Source organism: Tiliqua scincoides, chromosome 3, assembly GCF_035046505.1.
Source record: "Tiliqua scincoides isolate rTilSci1 chromosome 3, rTilSci1.hap2, whole genome shotgun sequence".
Taxonomy (NCBI): domain Eukaryota; kingdom Metazoa; phylum Chordata; class Lepidosauria; order Squamata; family Scincidae; genus Tiliqua; species Tiliqua scincoides.
In genome coordinates this window covers 18,161,412-18,182,538 of record NC_089823.1, presented here as the reverse complement: position 1 = coordinate 18,182,538, position 21,127 = coordinate 18,161,412, and the positions used below count along the sequence as shown (strand labels likewise).

At 43.6% G+C, this 21,127-nt stretch overlaps 1 protein-coding gene across 1 annotated transcript in view; it reads right to left on the bottom strand.

Annotated features, from left to right (window-relative positions):
• DYNC2H1 (dynein cytoplasmic 2 heavy chain 1) overlaps positions 1–21,127 on the bottom strand; it is a 209,157-nt gene that overhangs the window by 108,001 nt on the left and 80,029 nt on the right. Inside the window, exons 56-63 of the mRNA XM_066619151.1 lie at positions 18,843–18,997; positions 17,797–17,934; positions 16,159–16,272; positions 11,656–11,816; positions 6,534–6,657; positions 3,221–3,342; positions 1,397–1,483; positions 705–831 (exon numbers count right to left, since the gene is read on the bottom strand). Coding sequence (XP_066475248.1) covers positions 705–831; positions 1,397–1,483; positions 3,221–3,342; positions 6,534–6,657; positions 11,656–11,816; positions 16,159–16,272; positions 17,797–17,934; positions 18,843–18,997 — 1,028 coding nt within the window. The remainder of the gene's footprint in view (positions 1–704; positions 832–1,396; positions 1,484–3,220; positions 3,343–6,533; positions 6,658–11,655; positions 11,817–16,158; positions 16,273–17,796; positions 17,935–18,842; positions 18,998–21,127) is intronic.

Here is a 21,127-nt window from a genome sequence, read left to right as displayed (position 1 = left end):
TGCAAGTTGTCTCCAATGGAACAAATGGATCGAAATATGAAAGAATGTCTTTGTGAATTAAGGCAAAGAAATCCTAAGGAATGACCATCTGCCAGACTGATTTCTCTTTGATCTTATGAAAGAATGCATAGATACTATACCTTTCATTACTTCAGTGTAGCCAGACCTAAAACAAAGGCATCATTTGGTGGGGCAGGGGGTTAAGTTGAACTAGCACTTCTCCTAAAGACTGAGGGTCCAATCCCATTCAACATTCCAGCACTGGTGGAACCACAATGCAGCCCCAAGGTAACAGAACAAATAATTCCTTACCTTAAGTAGGCCTCCATAACTGCCTCCCCACAGGAAGGAGTGTTCACCCCATTGGCATGGCTGCACTGGCACTGGAAAATTGGATAGGATTGGGCCTGAGACATTGCCCGGCAGGCCAGAGAGGGGAAGGGATTATACACATAAAAATAAAACAATAACTTGAAAAAAGATCTATTCTTGAAGTCAGTTACAACTCCTTATTAAGAGCCTTCACCTGAGACAGTGACATAACACAATCTGTAAGGTGCAAGATTCAAAAGACCTGAATGTGGTTGAATACAGACAATACAATGCATAATAAGATATTTAAGCTTTTTGCAATAAAGAAACCATCAATTTAGCTCAGGGAAATGTAACAATGATACATTTACATTGAGGATTCACCAACCAACCTGAGCGTTCCATCTCTTATGCTCTCTGTCAAGCTGCTTAATCAATATCTCTGCAGCTTTCACTGTCTCTTGAGCTTTAGCAACTTCTGTTTCAAGTTTAGCTGCTTCAGTTGTTCTGGCCTGAAACCTACAGATCAATTATATTTTTAAGAAATCTTCAAGAAGCAAGGAAAGTGGTTTTATTGATGCTTGGAGTAAATTAGACAATGCTTAAAGCAAGTGACTGAGGTTAGCAATCACTTGAAGTTAGAGTCCCCCGTCCGTCCGTCTGTCCGTCCGTCCCCCCATCCCCCGTCCGTCCGTCCGTCCCCCGTAAGTAGCGGCCAGACTTGGGGCCCCTGTAGATTGAGACCATTGTGAGGTGTGGGGTGAGGGTTTTTAACTGCTCTCAACATAGCTCTACAATGAACTTCACCTCTGCCTGCCCCCCTGGGACTGATATTTGCCTAGGAAAACAATTCCATTGACACTAATGGGAGCTATTTCCTCAGGGCAAATAGCAGCTGTAGGGCTTGGGGAATCCATTTAGCAAATAAAAAGCAAGATGTTAGGCCCACCCAACTACATGCTTAAAATAACATCAAGTATGACCCTTAAAGAATTTCTGTTTCAAAAAGCCCACATAATAATATTAGCTCAAATATTAACAACCAATTAAAAAATCAGATACGTGTTGTCCAAAAAGTACATACTTATCTTTCAGTTCTGCCACTTTCTGACCAACAGAATTAAGCAAGTCTTCTAGCTTCTGTTTTCTCTCCTCTGTTTTCCTGAGGTTACTAAAATATACCAGGAATACCAACTGAGATAATTATCAATTAAGATGCAAAATATATAAAAGCATGGGGAAACTGGTATATTATCTAGAAACAATAACTTGAGTTAGCACCTTTCAAAGATGGTGACTCTAGATTTTTGTGACCTGGAAAAATAAAATTAAGGGCACAATCCTAACCAACTTTCCAGCACTGACATAGCTGTGCCAGTAAGGCATGTACTGCATCCTGCAGTTGGGAGGCACTCACGGTGACCTCCTCAAAGTAAGGGAATGTTTGTTTCCTTACCTAGGAGCTGCATTGCCCTTATGTCGGTGCTGGAAAGTTGATTAGGATTGCAGCCTAAGCCACAGCCCTCAAATCACTTAGGATCAAGATTGCTCAACTCCAGAGTAACAGCTTGTAAAGATGCACCTGTATGCACAAAATCTCATCATTTATGCATCTTTCATTTTAATGACTTTGTCTTAGATCAATCTTTACTTTCCATACCCAATTCTTACTTTCTATGACACATTTAAAAGACACAGGAGACCATACTCACAGAAAGCACAAAAAAATGTGAATTAGGAATAACACAGCAGTCTATTTGTGAGAGAAGACTGCTACTTCAGTGACTACACTGGTTTCCCATTCATTTCCGGTGCCAATTCAAGTGGCTGGTTTTGGCCCTTAAAACTCTTCTCGGTTTGAGTCCAGGTTATCTGAGGAAGCGCCTTCTCCCAAACATTCTGGCCTATTTTCTTAGGTCATCTGAGGGGGCTCTCCTTCAAGTGCCATCTTTATTGAAGTTAAAGGGATGGGGGCACAAACGTAAGACTTCTCTGTAGTGGCGCCACAACTATGGTATTCTCTACCAAGAAAACTAAGAACTCCCCCCTCCCTCATTGTCCTTCAGTGAGGGCTCTGAACATTTTTGTTCTATCTTGCGTTTGGGTGATGTGTCCGTCCCCTGAGTTTCTATAGCAGTGCTTTGGTTATAAATATTTGCCCTACTCCAATTTGTTGTTGTTATGATTTTACTTATTGTTTTATAGATTATATATTTTTAATCTTGAATTGTAAGCTGTTTTGAGCATTTGCTCCAGCACAGGAATGGCGGGATATACATACATACATACATACATACATACATACATACATACATACATACATACATACATACATACATACATACATGAGCCAAAACTCTGGAAGCAGGCCAAAATGTTATACAATTTATCTCAGATTAGACACATGAACACATCTATGCCGTCTGAAAGTAAAACAAAATCAGACCATAGAATACTCTACTTGTCTAAATACATGCTTTGATTAGAAATAATGTTAGATGAGCTCAGTAACATATCATAGAAACATATCAATATTCCTTTCGCCTGTCCAGTCTTATCCTATGCATGTTTACTTGACAATAAGCACAGCTGAATTCAATGGGCATGTTTGAATGCACACAATCGCAACTTCAGTCTAAAGAGCTGCCCCATTGTTCCTAGCAGGAGATACAAATTATCTATGTACACATTTACTTAGGGCAAACATCTGTTCGTGAAGACTTAGGCACATTCTACAAAACTGGAGCCATAAGCATATCTGATTCTAAACTACACTTCAGACATGCCATATTCATTCTACAGAAATTGGGCCAAACCTTTCTTCTAACAAGGGGTTCATCCAACAGAAGATATCAGCTTTCCTACTTTATGTACGAACAACTCTTGAAGAAAAATATGCCTTACTCACGCTTCTAACCCTGCTTGTTCAGTTTCCAGAGGCTGAATTCGTTCCAGGACATAGGAATATTGAACATTCGCTTTAACCCATGCTGCTAAAGGTGCAGCTGCAACACTGGCTCTTTTAGCATTCTGAAAATTCAAACACATTTAACACACATTAGACTTACACATATTACATTTAACAATCTAGGGTCCTACCAATAACACATTTCCGTTGACATGCATGAAATGGACAATACAGCATCACTGGTAATTGATACTGCATTATCTGCAGGTTTTACTGCATTAAAACCTTTCACAAAACTAATATATAATGAAACATTATTAGTAGTAGTAGCAGTAGTAGTCGTAATCCAAATTACATGAATCACAGTTGTAAACTGGTGTTGAGCAACTGGTACAAGTCTCAGCCCGAGACCTAAGTATCAACTAGGCCTCAGCGTAGTATGTACAATGTTAACAAAAGCACCTTTTTTTTGCAGATCTGATGGTGTTATTTCAGTAAGCTGCAGTTGTTTAAAATAATTCGCAAAACTTTTCAAGATTGTTCCAAGTGCTCTAATGACAATGGGGATGACAATGTCCACAGTCGCATGATTTCAATGGCCAGGTATTTGTATTTAGTTGTTTTTTCTAGTTCTTTTCCATTGACTCCGGTATCTCCAGGAACTATGATATCAATTAGCTGGACATTCTGATTTTCTTTTATTGTCATATCCAATATATTATGTTTGAGGCATCTGTCCGTTTGAATTTTCAAGCAACACGATCTTGACTTGTTTGTTCTCCAACACCTTCTCAATCAGATGTTTCCAAACATTTTTCAATGCTGGCAAATTATACTTTCTACATAATGAACAGCAGATTAATTTTCCAACTCTTATGTCTGACTTTATAATCTGTCTGCGTACTACATTACTACATTCACATATCAGGTGGAAAGCACTGACATAAGGGGTTAGGATTGCACCCATAGACAGATTATATCTATCATATAAAATTGGGGGTTGTCGACTTCTACAAATACAACAGATAGTGGAAGAAGAAAAAACAGATCTGAGTGATTATGTAAACAAAAGCATGGAAAGACTATTGAAGGCTGTAAAAATGGAGAATATTTTACAAATTGCAGAAACGAAGGCTGAATATAAAAAGCAAAAATTTGAAAAGAGGTTGAAGAGCTGGAAAAATAAACCATTGCACTGACAATACCTAAAAAAATATTGAAAGGAAAAGTGGTAACGACTTGACTTGGGCATGGCTAAAACTAGGTTCCATCAAGAAAGAAACTGAAGGTCTGATTTTTTGCTGCCCAAGAACACTCTACCAATAAATGTCATGAAGGTTAAAATCCATCCATCTTTCCAGCATAAGGGCAATGCAGCTCTGAGGTAAGGGAACAAACATTCCCTTACTTTGAGGAGGCCTCCATGAGTGACACCCAACAGCAGGATGCAGCACATGTCCCATTGGCACCACTATGGCAGTGCTGGAAAGCACTGACATAAGGAGTTAGGATTGCGCCCTCAATCACTTTTTGGATGCAATGCACAATGCATGTTCATTAATTTTTGCGTTTGCCATCTAACTTGTCCAAATCACTTTGAGTTCAATCAGTTATTCCAGCTGGGTATCTAATTACTGGGATGGCCCGTATATTTATGACTTTGATGATATTTCCGCCATTTAACGCTGATTTTAAGATTTTTTGCACTCTTTGGATGTATCCTTGTTGTGTCAAATCTTTCACTTTTGCATTCAAGATGTTATCTGCTTCTAAGATTCCTAAATACTCCTAATTTTCATTATTTGAGAACGTTTTCAAAATGCATTTACTTACAAGTTCTATTCCATCCAGATTCTGTATCATTCCACATTGCATTGATAAAATTGCACATTTATCCAATCCGAACTTCAACTGAATTTCATTGCCAAATATTTGCAGTGATTCAAGTTCAGTGGTGCTTTTTGCGCACAGTTTTAATCACAGCAGGTAATTTATTTTCCCAGTTTGATCTGAGATATGGTATCCCATTTTTGTTTTCTTTATAATCATTGATAAGGGAATTAAAGAGATGTTATACAGCAATGGTAACACACCCTGAAATATGCCTCTTTTGATACTAATTTCCCCAATTTCTTCACTAAAGGCCATTAACACTATTTTCCATGTTTTCATGTTTTCTTTAAGGAACTGCTGGATGTTCTTGCTAATTCCAAACATTTCTAAGCACTTGTTGAACCAGCATAATAGCTCTCAATATCATCGGAGCACGCAAGTCCCTCCACCACATCAAGGTAGTGTCCTTCAACATTATTATCATCATTATCCAATTTTTGCAGTCATGTTGTTCTTGACTGGATTTTGTATGTATCCACCTATCGAGTCCTTCCCAAGGGCCTAGGACAGGCTGCTATTTTTTTGTTTTTATGTTGTTGCATTATATTGTCGTAGTAGATGTGCAGTTCCTAGTAGACAGCCTGTTGTAAGCGACTAATGGTGGTTGTGCTAATCCCAATGGTGTTCAAGTGCTTTTCCAGGTGTTTCGGGACAGCATTCAAGGTCCCTATGACTACTGGAATTACTCTTGCTTTCTTGTGCCACAAGTCTTGCAATTTCTATTTGTAGGTCTTTATACTTGGTGATTTTCTCCAGTTCTTTATCTGCTATTCCACTGTCACTATGTATTGCAATGTCTATATTCAGACTTTCTTAGCCTTCTTGTTTATGATGTTTATGTCTGGTGTGTGTCTAAAATCCCAGAGCATTTTGACTTCTTCATTCTCTACCACTTTTTCAGTTTTGTGATTTCACCAGTTGTTACTTGCAGGCAGTTCAGACTTCTTACACAAATTCCAGTGAATCACTGTCACAACATTATTATTATTGTTACATACACCTGCTAATTGGGTAAGAGGCACTTTCTTCAAGTGGGTGCTCCTCTTTTTTTAGCAGGGGGAGAGTAACTGGCCCACCTCACCCCAGCACTGTCTGTTCTAGTGGCTGTCTGCTGGTATTCTTTTGCATCTTTTTAGACTGTGAGCCCTTTTGGGACAGGGAGCCATTTAGTTATTTGATTTTTCTCTGTAAACCGCTTTGTGAACTTTTAGTTGAAAAGCGGTATATAAATACTGTTAATAACAACAACAACAACAACAACGGGTATTATATTTTTTTTCACCAATCATTTACTGGTATTTACCATTACTAATTATTTTTTTAACCAGTGCTAATTATTATTAATCAGTAACCTTTGATAATGACTGACTCCAAACTACAATTAATCTAAAAATTTCTGTTAAGCATTTAAAGACATTACCTTCGGATCAAAAGATGCCTTATTTTTGGCTAGAAGTTCTTCTACACTCTCACGAATTTCCTTGGGAATGTTACGAGCATCAAAGGTTGCAATATCTTCTCTCACTCCTCTTTTGGCAAGGAAACTGCCAAGAACATTAAATAAGAAGTCAAAAGTGGGGAAAACAAATATAGAATTTGGCATTTTAATGAAGCATCTATATTACAATACAATCAGCCCGCATCTAATGTACAATAGACTCATACAATTTTAAGTATACAAAAAATATAGAGGACAAAAATGGAATTTCCTTCCCTGAGAATTCCTATTCCTGGTAGAGGAAAGGGAGCATTCAGAACTATATGGGAATGCCCCTCGTACAGAAAGAGGTCAGTCATCAACAGTGTCTCCTTGCATGTGGTGATGACTGTTAGATCCAGTTCGCATAACTGAGCTTTAGACTCAATGCCTTCCCTTGCAGGTGTTTTCATACCAGACTGGTCAACTGATCATCTCCTTTCTTCTTTCCAATAACTTATAACATTAGTGGAAGTGCTTTCAGAAAACTCCTATATACCACCTCACCTATGCTACATCACCCAGGATAGTGATGACTGAGACTTGTAACTGATGGGTTGAATGCTCCTTTCCTCTACCAGGAATTCTCAGCTAAGGAAAATCCATCTTCCCATGGCAGAGGAAGGGGACATTTGGAACTATATGGGACCAGGGACAGCTGAAGACAAAAGGTGCTGCCTGCATCCCGGGAATCGCTTGCAGTTCATGTTCCTCCATGAGTCTCAGAGGCAGTAAGCATTGCCAGTGACTGGGGCTGCCTGGTGGCTCCAAGGAAGCCCCGCCACTCCAGCCAATATAGAGAAAAGGAGGAGGGGGGAGAGAGAAGGATAAAGAAAATGTGCGATGCGGAGAGCTCTGAGGAAGGGTGACCAAATTGCATGTGAGGCAGGAATGAACTGGGACCAGGTCTACCCCGTTTCGGCTGGCCCTGCCTACCGAGAGCTATGAGGGACATTCCCATCTGAACAGGAATGCCCACATCTCAATCAGGGGAAAAAAAAATTTCCCTACTAAAGGATTACAGGGAAGGGAAGATAGCCTGATCAGAAATAGAGAGGAAGCAAGAAGTCCAGTGGAGCAAGGTGATGAACAACCTGTCTCTAGCAAGATATGGATGAAATTGGAGAACATGAGAGCCCTCTGCAGAGGAGGAAGGTCATATGACTTTGTTGAACCTGCCTCCTAGAAACAACAGCAAACACCTTCCTCCACTGGAGAACCAGAAAAATAAAAAATAATTAGCTGTGAGCTGCGAGCCAGACCAGCTGATGTTCTATCCCTCTGCGAGGTAGGGCCAAACTGGAGAGACGGTCAGTCCTGTATGGAGGAGAAGCCGCTAACAGTTGACCGTACCTCAGAACCGGTGCAAGGGGCTATCCTAGTTTGTTAGGAACGCCCTTCCTCTGCCAGGTACAACCTCAGCCAACATCCTCAAGGTAGTGAGGTAGAGCCAGAACTGGAGTTAACAGTCACTCCTGAGGCAAGAAGATTCTGTTATCCAGCTGACCCTACCTCAAGCTGTGTGTGGGGCATTGCCATTGCATTCAGAATGCCCCTTTTACCTATACCAGGGAACACCAGATGTTTGATCAGCATTTTGTATTTGGGTATTATTGCTGTTCACCTGGTTCTTTGCTGTTTTTATGAACTCTATGGAATACCTGGGGGCTGGGGATAAGAATAGGCCCTCAGTTTGGCTGTACTTGTCGTAAGAGGCGACTAAACAGCCACCGGGTAGATGGGGCTCGTCAGCCTGGGAAGGCAGCTCATCTGAGAGAAGGAAAACTCTGATCCCAAACTTCCACTGCATTGTGGCTACATCCAGTTATGGAAAAGGCTTCAGGAGTCAACCTCGAGGCAAAATCCGGAGCCGGAGTCCCTGAGGCAGTTCATGGCTGAACACAGTCACGTTCTGGCAACTCCTGCGACGCCGCTGGAACCAACCGTATTGGCCTCTGCCTTTCCATTGGACCATTTCAGCGACGTGGAGAGGGGGGATTTGCTGCATGGGTAACAGCCTATCCTCCATACCTACTTTACCCAGGCTTTGCGCACTGGAGAGGACACTCTGTTCCAGAACCTCCATTCAGAGCGTGACACCATAGTCTTCCAAGACTGAAGGATGCCAACTCAACTCAAGGAATACCTGTACATAACCGAGTCTCTGCCCCATTCATTGGTGGTTGTTTGGCATCACCTCTGCGCAAACGCCAAGGGATGAGCCCCAACTGGCAAAACGCCCAAATCCTGCCTGGCGTCAGGTTGTTTTGGGTTTGTTGTTAGGCCTGTGCATTGGTTGCAGAGTTGCCAAAATTGCCTTTGTTGGTATCTAGAATCTTGACGATTTTGGACAGACTTTGGATTGGTCTTTACCTTTAAAATTTTGTCTCTGTGACCAACAGGACTGCTGAAATCTACCTTTCATGTCCTCTCTCTGCACTGAAGGAAGTACCTTTCTTTTATCCTTGTTTTCTACTAGCACAGGGTCTAGAGCAGGGGTGTCAAACATAAGGCCCAATGTGGCCCATGGAAGTTTTTTATCTGGCCCTCAGGCTCTCAGCTGCTGGGCAGTGTTGAGGTGTTTCTACTAAAAGGGCAGCCCTCATGAAAGTTGAGCTCTCCCAAATCTTGAAATACGATCAAGATTTGATACTTCTTCTGTCATTTAAAGCTAATGAATTCTACGTGAGATAAGGTACTAATTTTTTTTATGACCTTTTTAATGACATCACTTCCTGCCTAATGGCATCACTTTCAGCCCTCAGCACGTATCATGAATGCTATTTGGCCCTCTGTATGAAATGAGTTTGACACTCCTGATCTAGAGCCTCTCCAAAGAGCTTCGAATCTGCAATGGTGTCCCATCAGTCTAACCCGAAAACTGGAGTCCACCTGCCAATGGTGGAGCCACACATTCTGCCTTGCCACTACATTACGAACTTTGCTCTAGCTGAGAACTGAAGGGAATCTAAAGATGCATCAGCAGAGTAAGCCACTGCCAGTGAAATCTTTTTTAAAGTGTTTTTTACCTCCTTAAGCATGTCTGATTTTCCTAGCTCATCTGCCCACAAAACCATTGCCCTGGACAGGATCAAGTTTGACGTCACAGCTCTCAAATCATCTGAGCTAGCTTCAAAACTTTTCTTCAATGCAGAGTCCACTCTCCTATCACAAGAGTCTTTGGGGGGCCCTTCCCTTTTCAATGGTACACCTGCGTTGGAAGAAAGTGCAGCCACAGGAATGTCTAGCCTCAGAACCTTCAGAAGGTCTAGTGCCTTTTGTGGCAACAAATAAAGTCTACTTAGGAGTATGCCTGCTTTGGAAAGGTGACTTCCCACTCTGCCAGCAAAATTCTCTTAAAAGCCTTCAGAAAAGGGACCTCAGTTGGTTGAATTCGTCCTTGAGGAAAGAGAGACTTAACAGAAGGCAAATTCAGCTTATCCTTTTCACTCTGCATCAACTGCAGTGGTCTCCAGATGTAAATCACTGACTGCTTTTGCCAACAACCTTGAAAAAATATCCGAGGCAACCTGTCCGCATTGTTCTCAGGTCTTCTATTCCTCTGATAGCTAACCCTCCTCCTGCACTGAAGATTCATTGGAGGAGGACAACAGACCCAGCCTGCCATGACCATGCAGCCTGCCCCTTTTACCAGAGATGCTATGTTTTTACATTTTGGTGCCTTAGCTTTACCCCTGAGCTGTTTGCCAGCAGGGGACATATCACTGGAAGACGCAAAACCTCTGAATGAAGGTGGTAACAAAGAAGATTGGAAGTCTGGGTTACGAACCCGCCAACACTTACCAAATGCTTACGTACTTCTTGTCGCCCTCCCTGCAACTGCCCTGGGCATTCTACTTGAGTTGTCCCTTGAGGCTTGGACTCCACCATCTCCTCTACCACAGCCTTAATCTATGCCAATACCTTAGTTTGAGCTTCCGGATTAAGTCTGCACTCTGTTTTCCCTTTAGACATTCCCTCCCCCGCACTCATGTTGGAGAGTGATTTATCTTCTTGTGAAAACAACTCTAAACAAGAACTGCAGTGAACCCAAATGGAGCTTGGAGCTTATAAGTCGTTGCCCCTGCTTGCTCTCTTAATCACTGCTCTGACCAGAGAGGGTGATAGCCAGGTCCAGCACACCATGGTCAGGATGACTCATACCCAAGCACACCTGCTGTAAAGAAAGGCCTGCCAGCTCCCTTGTGCTCAAGCACTACCACTGCTGAGGGTGTGGTCGACACTCAAGCCCTCCAGGGTACAGTGACCCTGTACCATCGGCAAAGTCAATGATAGCTCTACATAGCATACCTAAGATGCCATGCCTGCAGATGGACAGCACTGGGCAGAGTTTATGTCAATGAGGCATAGGGCCTCTAATCACATCAAAAAGCTAATTGAATTCCACTGCTGCTGTGGTAAGCCATATGGAGAGAGCACAGGACTCCCTCCTTGCATTGAACGGGCGACGTCCAAACTGCTCACACAAAGGGAGGGAGAAAAGCACTTCCAACAGAGACAAATTGGGCATAAAGTAAATCGGGCATAGAGCCCAAATGGCTCCTAATCCTAACCGGACTGGATCCAACTGTCATCCCCAACCAGAAGGAGACACCATTTAATGACTGATCCTACCTCATGCTGCATGAGGGGCATTCCCACATAGTTCCAGATGCCCCCTTCCTCTGTCACAGAACAAAAGTTTAATAGTGCAGGTAATTCCACCTTCCATTTCACTTACTGTGTTTATGCCCTTAAGCAAGCCTGAAACAGAAAAATGAAACTGCTGTTGCTTCAGTTTTTGTATGTCTCTCTTACTGTGCTTTTAGTTCTTAAAGAGACAGTACATATGTGTAGGCTTTAAGGAACTTTTGACTATATACAATTTTGGTTATATGTGCTGACCTCATGTCAGCTGCAGGTTAACTATAGTAGCATTAAATTAATTTCTGAGCTTCATCTACAGTTACCTCACTGGTTTTTCATTAGTATTCAGAATAAAATATATGACTGGGGGAAAAATACAACATAGTTCACAGGACAACTACATTAACTCTCAAGTTACCTCTTCATGCTCACCCACGATGTATCAAAGATACCCATAAGCCGTAAGACACCCTCAAGTATGTCTCTAATTATATCAGGAGGCACACGTAGGGAACGGATTTCTGATAGAGATTCTGGTTTGATATTTCCAACTGCTAATTTAGCTTCATTAACCAATGGCTAAAAAAAAGAAAAGAAAAACAGGATAGGAAAATTAAAAAAGTTGCTGATTTCTAACAGAACTTTCATTTTATCCTTTTATCCCCAATTCACTGACACCTTCCTTGGTCAGCTTCTCCACTTGTGGGGTGACAAGCTGTATGAGAATCATAGTACTAGACCAGGGGTGCTCACACTTTTTTGGCTCGAGAGCTACTTTGAAACCCAACAAGGCCCGGAGATCTACCAGAGTTTTTTTTACAATGTTCGCGCCATCATAACCTATAACATTTATGTGTACAATGTATGTTGGTGTACCTTGAGCCCCACTGAGTATAACAGGACTTACTCCTGAGTAGACATGCGTAGGATTAGGCTGTGAGGCTGCAATCCTAGCCACACTTACCTGGGAGTAAGCCCCATTGAGTACAATGGGCCTTACTCCTGGTGTTTCCTCCCAGAGGCACCTGAAGGGGAGGGGGTCGGCACTCTGCGATCTACTCATTTTGCCTCGCGATCTACCGGTAGATCGCGATCCACCTATTGAGCACCCCTGTACCAGACAATGAGGAAGGTGCATGGGGTAAATAAAAAAGATAAAGAGAAGAACAAAGTACTATTAAGAAGCCACAGAAAAGGATGCTTCCTTGGCAAAGAAAGAAGCATGTGAGCTTTGGCAGATTGTGTGGGCAGGGGAATCACATGAGAACAAGGGACCGATAAGGATACAACTGGCCAACATGAGCAAATATGCCGCAGAAGCAAAATAGTTTGTTAACTTATTGTTTGCACATCTTCATGTGATCACTCAGACTCCCAGGTCTTCGACCAGTCATTTCCAGACTTTTTTTTGACTGGCAGCTCCCTTGACCTACTGGACTATAGGCCACAGCTCCCTCTTAGGGCTACAATGCTTTACATTGTATGTATGTATTGGCAACCTTCAGTCTCGAAAGACTATGGTATCGCGCTCTGAAAGGTGGTTCTGGCACAGCGTCTAGTGTGGCTGAAAAGGCCAATCCGGGAGTGACAATCCCTTCCACACCGGGAGCAAGTGCAGTCTGTCCCTGGTCTGTCTCCCTGGCTATGGGCCTTCCTTCTTTGCCTCTTAGCCTCAGACTGTTGGCAAAGTGTCTCTTCAAACTGGGAAAGGCCATGCTGCACAGCCTGCCTCCAAGCGGGCCGCTCAGAGGCCAGGGTTTCCCACTTGTTGAGGTCCATCCCTAAGGCCTTCAGATCCCTCTTGCAGATGTCCTTGTATCGCAGCTGTGGTCTACCTGTAGGGCGCTTTCCTTGCACGAGTTCTCCATAGAGGAGATCCTTTGGGATCCGGCCATCATCCATTCTCACGACATGACCAAGCCAACGCAGGCGTCTCTGTTTCAGCAGTGAATACATGCTAGGGATTCCAGCACGTTCCAGGACTGTGTTGTTTGGAACTTTGTCCTGCCAGGTGATGCCGAGGATGCGTCGGAGGCAGCGCATGTGGAAAGCACTCAGTTTCCTCTCCTGTTGTGGGCGAAGAGTCCATGACTCGCTGCAGTACAGAAGTGTACTCAGGACGCAAGCTCTGTAGACCTGGATCTTGGTATGTTCCGTCAGCTTCTTGTTGGACCAGACTCTCTTTGTGAGTCTGGAAAACGTGGTAGCTGCTTTACCGATGCGCCTGTTTAGCTCGGCATCGAGAGAATGAGTGTCGGAGATCGTTGAGCCAAGGTACACAAAGTCATGGACAACCTCCAGTTCATGCTCAGAGATTGTAATGCAGGGAGGTGAGTCCACATCCTGAACCATGACCTGTGTTTTCTTCAAGCTGATTGTCAGTCCAAAATCTTGGCAGGCCTTGCTAAAACGATCCATGAGCTGCTGGAGATCTTTGGCAGAGTGGGTAGTGACAGCTGCATCGTCGGCAAAGAGGAAGTCACGCAGACATTTCAGCTGGACTTTGGATTTTGCTCTCAGTCTGGAGAGGTTGAAGAGCTTTCCGTCTGATCTGGTCCGGAGATAGATGCCTTCTGTTGCAGTTCCAAAGGCCTGCTTCAGCAGGACAGCGAAGAAAATCCCAAACAGGGTTGGTGCAAGAACACAGCCCTGCTTCACTCCGCTTCGGATGTCAAAAGGGTCTGATGTGGAGCCATCGAAGACAACAGTGCCCTTCATGTCCTTGTGGAAGGATCTGATGATGCTGAGGAGCCTGGGTGGACATCCAATCTTGGGGAGAATCTTGAAGAGGCCGTCTCTGCTGACCAGGTCGAAAGCCTTTGTGAGATCTATGAAGGCTATAAAGAGTGGCTGTCGTTGTTCCCTGCATTTCTCCTGCAGTTGTCTAAGGGAGAATACCATATCAGTGGTGGACCTGTTGGCTCGGAATCCACACTGCGATTCTGGATAGACGCTCTCTGCAAGTACCTGGAGCCTCTTTAGTACAACTCGGGCAAACAGCTTTCCTACAACGCTAAGGAGAGAGATGCCGCGGTAGTTGTTGCAGTCACCCCTGTCACCTTTGTTCTTGTACAGCGTGATGATGTTTGCATCCCTCATGTCTTGAGGTACTCCACCTTCTCTCCAGCAGAGACAGAGGATTTCATGCAGCTCAGTGACGATGATCTCTTTGCAGCATTTTAGGACTTCAGCAGGGATGCTGTCTTTTCCAGGTGCCTTGCCAAAGGCAAGGGAGTCCAGGGCCACGTGAAGTTCTTCTAGGGTTGGTTCACTGTCAAGCTCTTCCAGCACAGGCAGGCACTCAATGTTGTTCAGTGCTTCTTCAGTGACTACATTTTCTCTGGAATATAGCTCAGAGTAGTGCTGCACCCAGCGTTCCATCTGCTGCGCCCGATCCTGGATGACCTCGCCTGTGGCAGACTTCAGAGGGGCAATTTTCTTCTGTGTTGGACCTAGGGCCTGCTTGATACCATCATACATCCCCTTGATGTTGCCCGTGTCAGCTGCTATCTGTATCTCGGAACAGAGCTGGAGCCAGTAGTCGTTAGCACATCTCCTGGCAGTCTGTTGGACTTTGCTGCGAGCAATTCGGAGGACCTGCAGGTTGCGCTCACTGGGACAGACCTTGTATGCTGCTTGAGCTCTCCTCTTTTCCTCAATGACTGGTGTCAACTCCTCAGAGTGGGCTTCAAACCAGTCTGCCGCCTTGTTGGTCTTCTTGCCGAATATGGACAAGGCGGTGTTGTAAACGGTATTCTTGAAATGTTCCCATCTGTTGGATGCGTTTGCGTCGGCCGGGCCTGGAAGAGATTCCTCAAGCGCTTGTGCAAATTCCTCCACTTTTCTCTGATCCCGGGTCTTGCTGGTATCAATGCGAGGTCTTCCTTCCTTTTTCGTGTGATACAGTCGCTTTGTTTGCAGTTTCACTCTGCTGCACACCAGGGAGTGGTCAGTGTCGCAGGCAGCACCATGATAACTGCGTGTGATCTTGATGCTGGGAAGGCTGGAGCGTCTGGTGAGGATCAGGTCGAGCTGGTGCCAGTGCTTTGATCTTGGATGTCTCCAAGAGACTCTATGTTGGGGCTTTGTGTTGAAGAACTTGTTGCTGACACAGAGACCGTGATGACAGCAAAACTCTAGCAGGCGTTGGCCATTTTCGTTCATCCTCCCAGTGCCAAACTGACCTAAGCAAGTGGGCCATGAACTGTTATCAGCACCAACTCTAGCATTGAAATCGCCGAGGATGAACAATGGCTCTTTTACAGGGATTTTCTTGACAGTGGTGGCCAGGTCATCATAGAATTTGTCTTTGGCTTCCGCTGGAGACGACAGAGTCGGTGCATAAGCACTGATGAGAGTGATAGGTCCTGCTGATGACTGGAGCTGCAGGGACAAAATTCTTTCACTTCCCACAGTAGGTGGGATGATGGATTTCAGCAGGGTATTTCTGACGGCAAAGCCAACGCCATGTTCCCTGGTTTCGTTTGGTGGTTTTCCCTGCCAGAAAAATGAGAAATTGTATAGGGTGGCAGATTTTTTGCAAGGATTCCACGGCTCTCCTGGCTTGTTTCTGCAGCTGCTCAGTGAGCCCCAGCTCACAGTTTGGGAACCACTGTCCTAGGATAAGGAAAAAAGTAGCCCCAGGAAAAATGCATTGATCCCATTACTAAAGATTATTACACAATAATTTGAGGAAAGATAAAGCTTCACTATGAAAGAAACTGGAGAAAAAAAAATCATATCAACTTTTGGGCACAATCCTAACCAGGTCTACTGAGAAGCAAGACCTATTTTATTCAATAGGGCTTACCCTCAGGAAAGTGTGGTTAGGATTGCAGCCTTTAGGATGCAATAATGCACTTGTTCTGCAAAGCAAGATTTGAAGTCACAAAAAGATCAGTATTTTATCCACTATAATTACCTGAACCTCCTTTAGTTCATCCTCAATTATTGTTTTCCTTTCTTCAATTTTTACAACTTCTTCTGCTATCTTCTGTTTTATTTTTTCCATTTCAGTTTTCTGCTCACTTGCATCCTATGGAAAAAAACTGATATTGTTCAAGAGCACTGTTTATACAATGACTAATGCACTGTACACTGTATGATTTATATTTCTTTGCAGTATGAAGATGTTACTCTTTACAGCATACAGGAAAGCCTCCAAATCTGTGGATTCAGTTATCCACAGACAGAGTCTGTGGCGGACCCCCAAAACGCCCCCCCCCCCGGAGACGAGGGGAGCTCTGATGGTCCTTATAAGGCATTAAAAACATAACTTCCGATTTTTCCATGAAACCAGAAGTCACGTGTTTTGAGCTACAGGGCTCAATCAGATGGTTGTGGCCTCTGCAGGTCTCAGAGGACCCGCCAGAGCTAAAGGGAGAAGCTTTCACTCATATCCGCAGTTTCAGGTAACCGCGGCGTGTTCCAGAACAGAACTCTCATGGATCAGGGGTACACCTGTATTTTTACTGGTGGATCAGTTCTATGAACCACTGCATTGGTGCAGAGGCTCACAGGATCAAATAGTACAGTTTCATTTACCTTGGGTCTAAGCCACAACCCACCTCTCATGATAGTACAGCAGAAGCCACCCTATGTAGTTTCAAAACACGTAATTACCTGTTTTTACAGGGGCGCGTAAAAGGGACAGTTTGGTCACAAAGTATGGTCAGAAGGGATGTACATATTTGAAATGGAGTGTTTGCTAATTTAACACAGACCTATGTGCATGGCTAGACTTGGAGCTGTTCCAAATTCAGATTACACATATTTGAATATAACACAGATCCGATCTGTGCAAGTCCTCAGTTCTCTGAACCATTTTGTATTAGATCTAACAAATCCTGCAATAAGCTTCTTTCTCATATTTCCACAGTTGACTTCTGTGCAAATCTCTGGTCAGTTACTGTCTCATAGCCCAATCCTGAGCTGCCCGGAGCGCCCAGGCTCAGCAGGACTGAAAAGGGCTGCCACCAAATCCTGCGCCTCTTGCACTACTGCGGGAGGCTCTTCAGGAGAAGGGGATGTTTGTCCCCTTCTCCTGGGTAAGCAGCCCAGCAATGGGGCTACTCAGCGCGCAGCCCTCCATGAGCATCCTGGATCCTGCGGAGCGCGGCTCCAAGGATCCTCCTCCCGCCCGCCCCTCAGCATGCCTCCTCCCCTCCCCCGCCAGCCTCCCCCCTCCCCAGAATGCCTCCCCCACATCCCCGTCCATGCCCTGCCTCCTGTTCCGCAGCCCGGTGGTCTGGGAGACTGCCAAGCCATGGAACTTGGGCCACTGGCCAGCGCTGGGCTAGCACTGGTGAGAGCCCGGTGGTGAGCCCTGCAAATGTGCCTTACGGCACATTTGCAACTGTGGTCAGCGGAGCCGTGCTGCCGACCACAGGATTGGGCTCTCATACTACTACTCTGATCACATACTCTTGCTAATGGTGCCTCCCCCCATCTTCTTTCCCTAATCACTTGTTTCTTTCACTCCTTTTGTGCTCCTCTACCAACATGGTGCCAGCTAAGTTCATCTAATGCTCTTGTAATTTGCTGCATTTATATGCTTTACCTGCATAGAAACTGTTATTTCTTGGAGTGCAGCATCAGCCTCGTCTTGCTTCATTTTCAGCAATATACTTTGTTCTTCTGCTTTCCTGTTCAGATCATCCACAAGAGCTTTTGCTTCATTCAGTTTAGCCACTCCAGCCTTTAAAGTTGGATGAATGTAGTTCAGAAAATTAGAAATGTACAAAACTGTATTTGTGGAATAATTATTTCATTCATTCCTTTACATTTCTACACAGCCACTTCCTGAAGCTTCAGGAAAATGATGCTTTAAAATCAGTCAAAATTTAACAAAAACAATATACTTGGTTAAAGTTTTAGATACTTCTTCGAGATAATATTCACGTATGGGTAAAATATAAGGGAATGTTCCCCCCCCCCCAAAAAAAAATTCATGTTTTGGCTAACACTGTTTTAATGTACTTAGAGCCCAATCCTAAACTCTCCTACCACCAGTGCTGGGTGTCGCAAATATGCCGTAAGGCACACCTGCAACACCCTGTGCTGAGTCAGCACTGATGCCGGCCCAGCATCAGTCAGCACTAAGCCCAGCACTGGCTGGACGCCACTCAGAGCTAGGTAAGAGCTCCAGGTGGCGATGAGGGCCTCAGGGACAGGGAGAGGCGTTCGGGGGTGGGAGAGGGAGGGTTGGATATAGGAACTGGGGTGGAAGGGGGCGGGAAGGGGCTGCTGCTGCAGGGCCTCTTTGGCGCTGCTACACCTGGGGCATGGTTGCTTTTAGGACTGGGCTGTTAATTAGGAACTACAGTAAGACCAGTGGACGATCACGATTAGGTTGCTAAGCTGTTCAACAAATCAGAAGTCCTAGGTATATACTGATTCATAGTATACACAGATACATGGATATACACAACACTAGAAAAAAAGGGAATGTTCAAACACAAAATCAAAGTTCACATAAAGGTGATTTTGATCCTCATGTCTTTAGTTAGTGTACAGGAAAAGGATTTTCATGCTGAGACCAAAAAAATCAACAATACAGATGGATCATTCTGCAAAAACAATGCCCATCAAAGGCATCTTACATACCTGCAAATGGCTTTGCCTTTTTATCAACTCTGTTCTCTTGCTTTTGTGGATGGAATAATACATATGCAAGAAAGTCATATATCTTCTGGGTGTAGCTCCACAGGTCTTACAGGATTCATGAATAGTCAAAAATGACTTCATGAAATCTGAATCACCTAAACAACATGTTACAAATTTAGCATTCCTGCATGAGCCAATAACATACATGCTTACCAAAAGCAAAGATTTATAGGGCAGCATTAAAGAAAAAAATTCATATCAACCATTTTTTCTTTCAACAGGGATTAAAGGCTGGTTAGTTTAAAGCAAGCAATTTCAATTCAAAAAGGTTTACATTTTAGTATCTTGACCAAAACCATGAAACTATTTATGATGCACAATCTGTCTGTTTGTTGTACCCTATCTTTTATCTCTGGACTTATGTCTTATATGGCAGATTTTATGGGATAGGAAATACATCTTGAGCATTGGAAAATGATTCAAATATTTTTTCTTGTAGTCCTCTTGATTATTTAGCCGACTGAACTAAGTTTATTGAACACACTGAATTAAGAACATGCATGCTTAATAAACAAAGAACTGTACAATTGATTCCGTGCAGAGAAGATGACTCTGTGTTTATGTTTCTCAAACAGCATTCCCAAGATGAATGGTACTGTATGGTATTTTTGAAATTGAGTGGATGACAAAAGCAGCTTATGAAATTTATTTTTATTTATTTATTTTTCACATTTATATGAGCTCACGATGGCATACATACTATTATTATTATTATTATTATTATTATTATTATTAACAGTGTTTATATACCGCTTTTCAACAAAAAGTTCACAAAGCGGTTTACAGAAAAAAATCAAATAACTAATGGCTCCCTGTCCCAAAAGGGTTCACAATCTAAAAAGATGCAACACCAGCAGACAGCCACTAGAAAAGGCACTGCTGGGGTGAAAAAATACATATTTTCTCCTCCATGTACCTTCACAACAACCTTGTTACATATGTTGTGTTCAGAGAGAAAGAATGGTCCTATGTCACCCAGTAAGTTTTATGGCTGAAGGGGAATTTGAACTCAGATCTACCTGGTCCAAATTCAACCCACTAATGACTATAGTATATTGGTTTATGATATGGCATGAAATTGCACATGAAATTTCACATCAAACTCTGGGGCATAAGAACATAAGAACAGCCCCACTGGATCAGGCCATAGGCCCATCTAGTCCAGCTTCCTGTATCTCACAGCGGCCCACCAAATGCCCCAGGGAGCACACCAGATAACAAGAGACCTCATTCTGGCGCCCTCCCTTGCATCTGGCATTCTGACAAAGCCCATTTCTAAAATCAGGAGGTTGTACATGCACATCATGGCTTGTAAACCGTAATGGATTTTTCCTCCAGAAACTTGTCCAATCCCCTTTTAAAGGCATCCAGGACAGACGCCATCACCACATCCTGTGGCAAGGAGTTCCACAGACCAACCACACGCGGAGTAAAGAAATATTTTCTTTTGTCTGTCCTAACTCTCTCAACACTCAATTTTAGTGGATGTCCCCTGGTTCTGGTGTTGTGTGAGAGTGTAAAAAGCATCTCTCTATCCACTCTGTCCATCCCCTGCATAATTTTGTATGTCTCAATCATGTCCCCCCTCAGGCGTCTCTTTTCTAGGCTGAAGAGGCCCAAACGCCGTAGCCTTTCCTCATAAGGAAGGTGCCACAGCCCCATAATCATCTTAGTCGCTCTCTTTTGCACCTTTTCCATTTCCACTATGTCTTTTTTGAGATGCGGTGACCAGAACTGGACACAATACTCCAGGTGTGGCCTTACCATCAATTTGTACAACAGCATTATAATATTAGTCATTTTGTTGTCAATACCTTTTCTAATGATCCCAAGCATAGAATTGGCCTTCTTTATTGCCGCCGCACATTGAGTCGACACTCTAATGATCCCAAGCATAGAATTGGCCTTCTTTATTGCCGCCGCACATTGAGTCGACACTTTCATCAACCTGTCCACCACCACCCCAAAATCTCTCTCCTGATCTGTCACAGACAGCTCAGAACCCATCAGCCTATATGTGAAGTTTTGATTTTTTGCCCCAATGTGCATGACCTTACACTTACTGACATTGAAGCACATCTGCCATTTTGTTGCCCATTCTGCCAGTCTGGGAGAGATCCTTCTGGAGCACCTCACAATCACTTCTGGTCTTCACCACTCGGAAAAGTTTGGTGTCAATTGCCCATTGACACCCACTCTCTGTTTCCTGGCCTTCAACCAGTTCT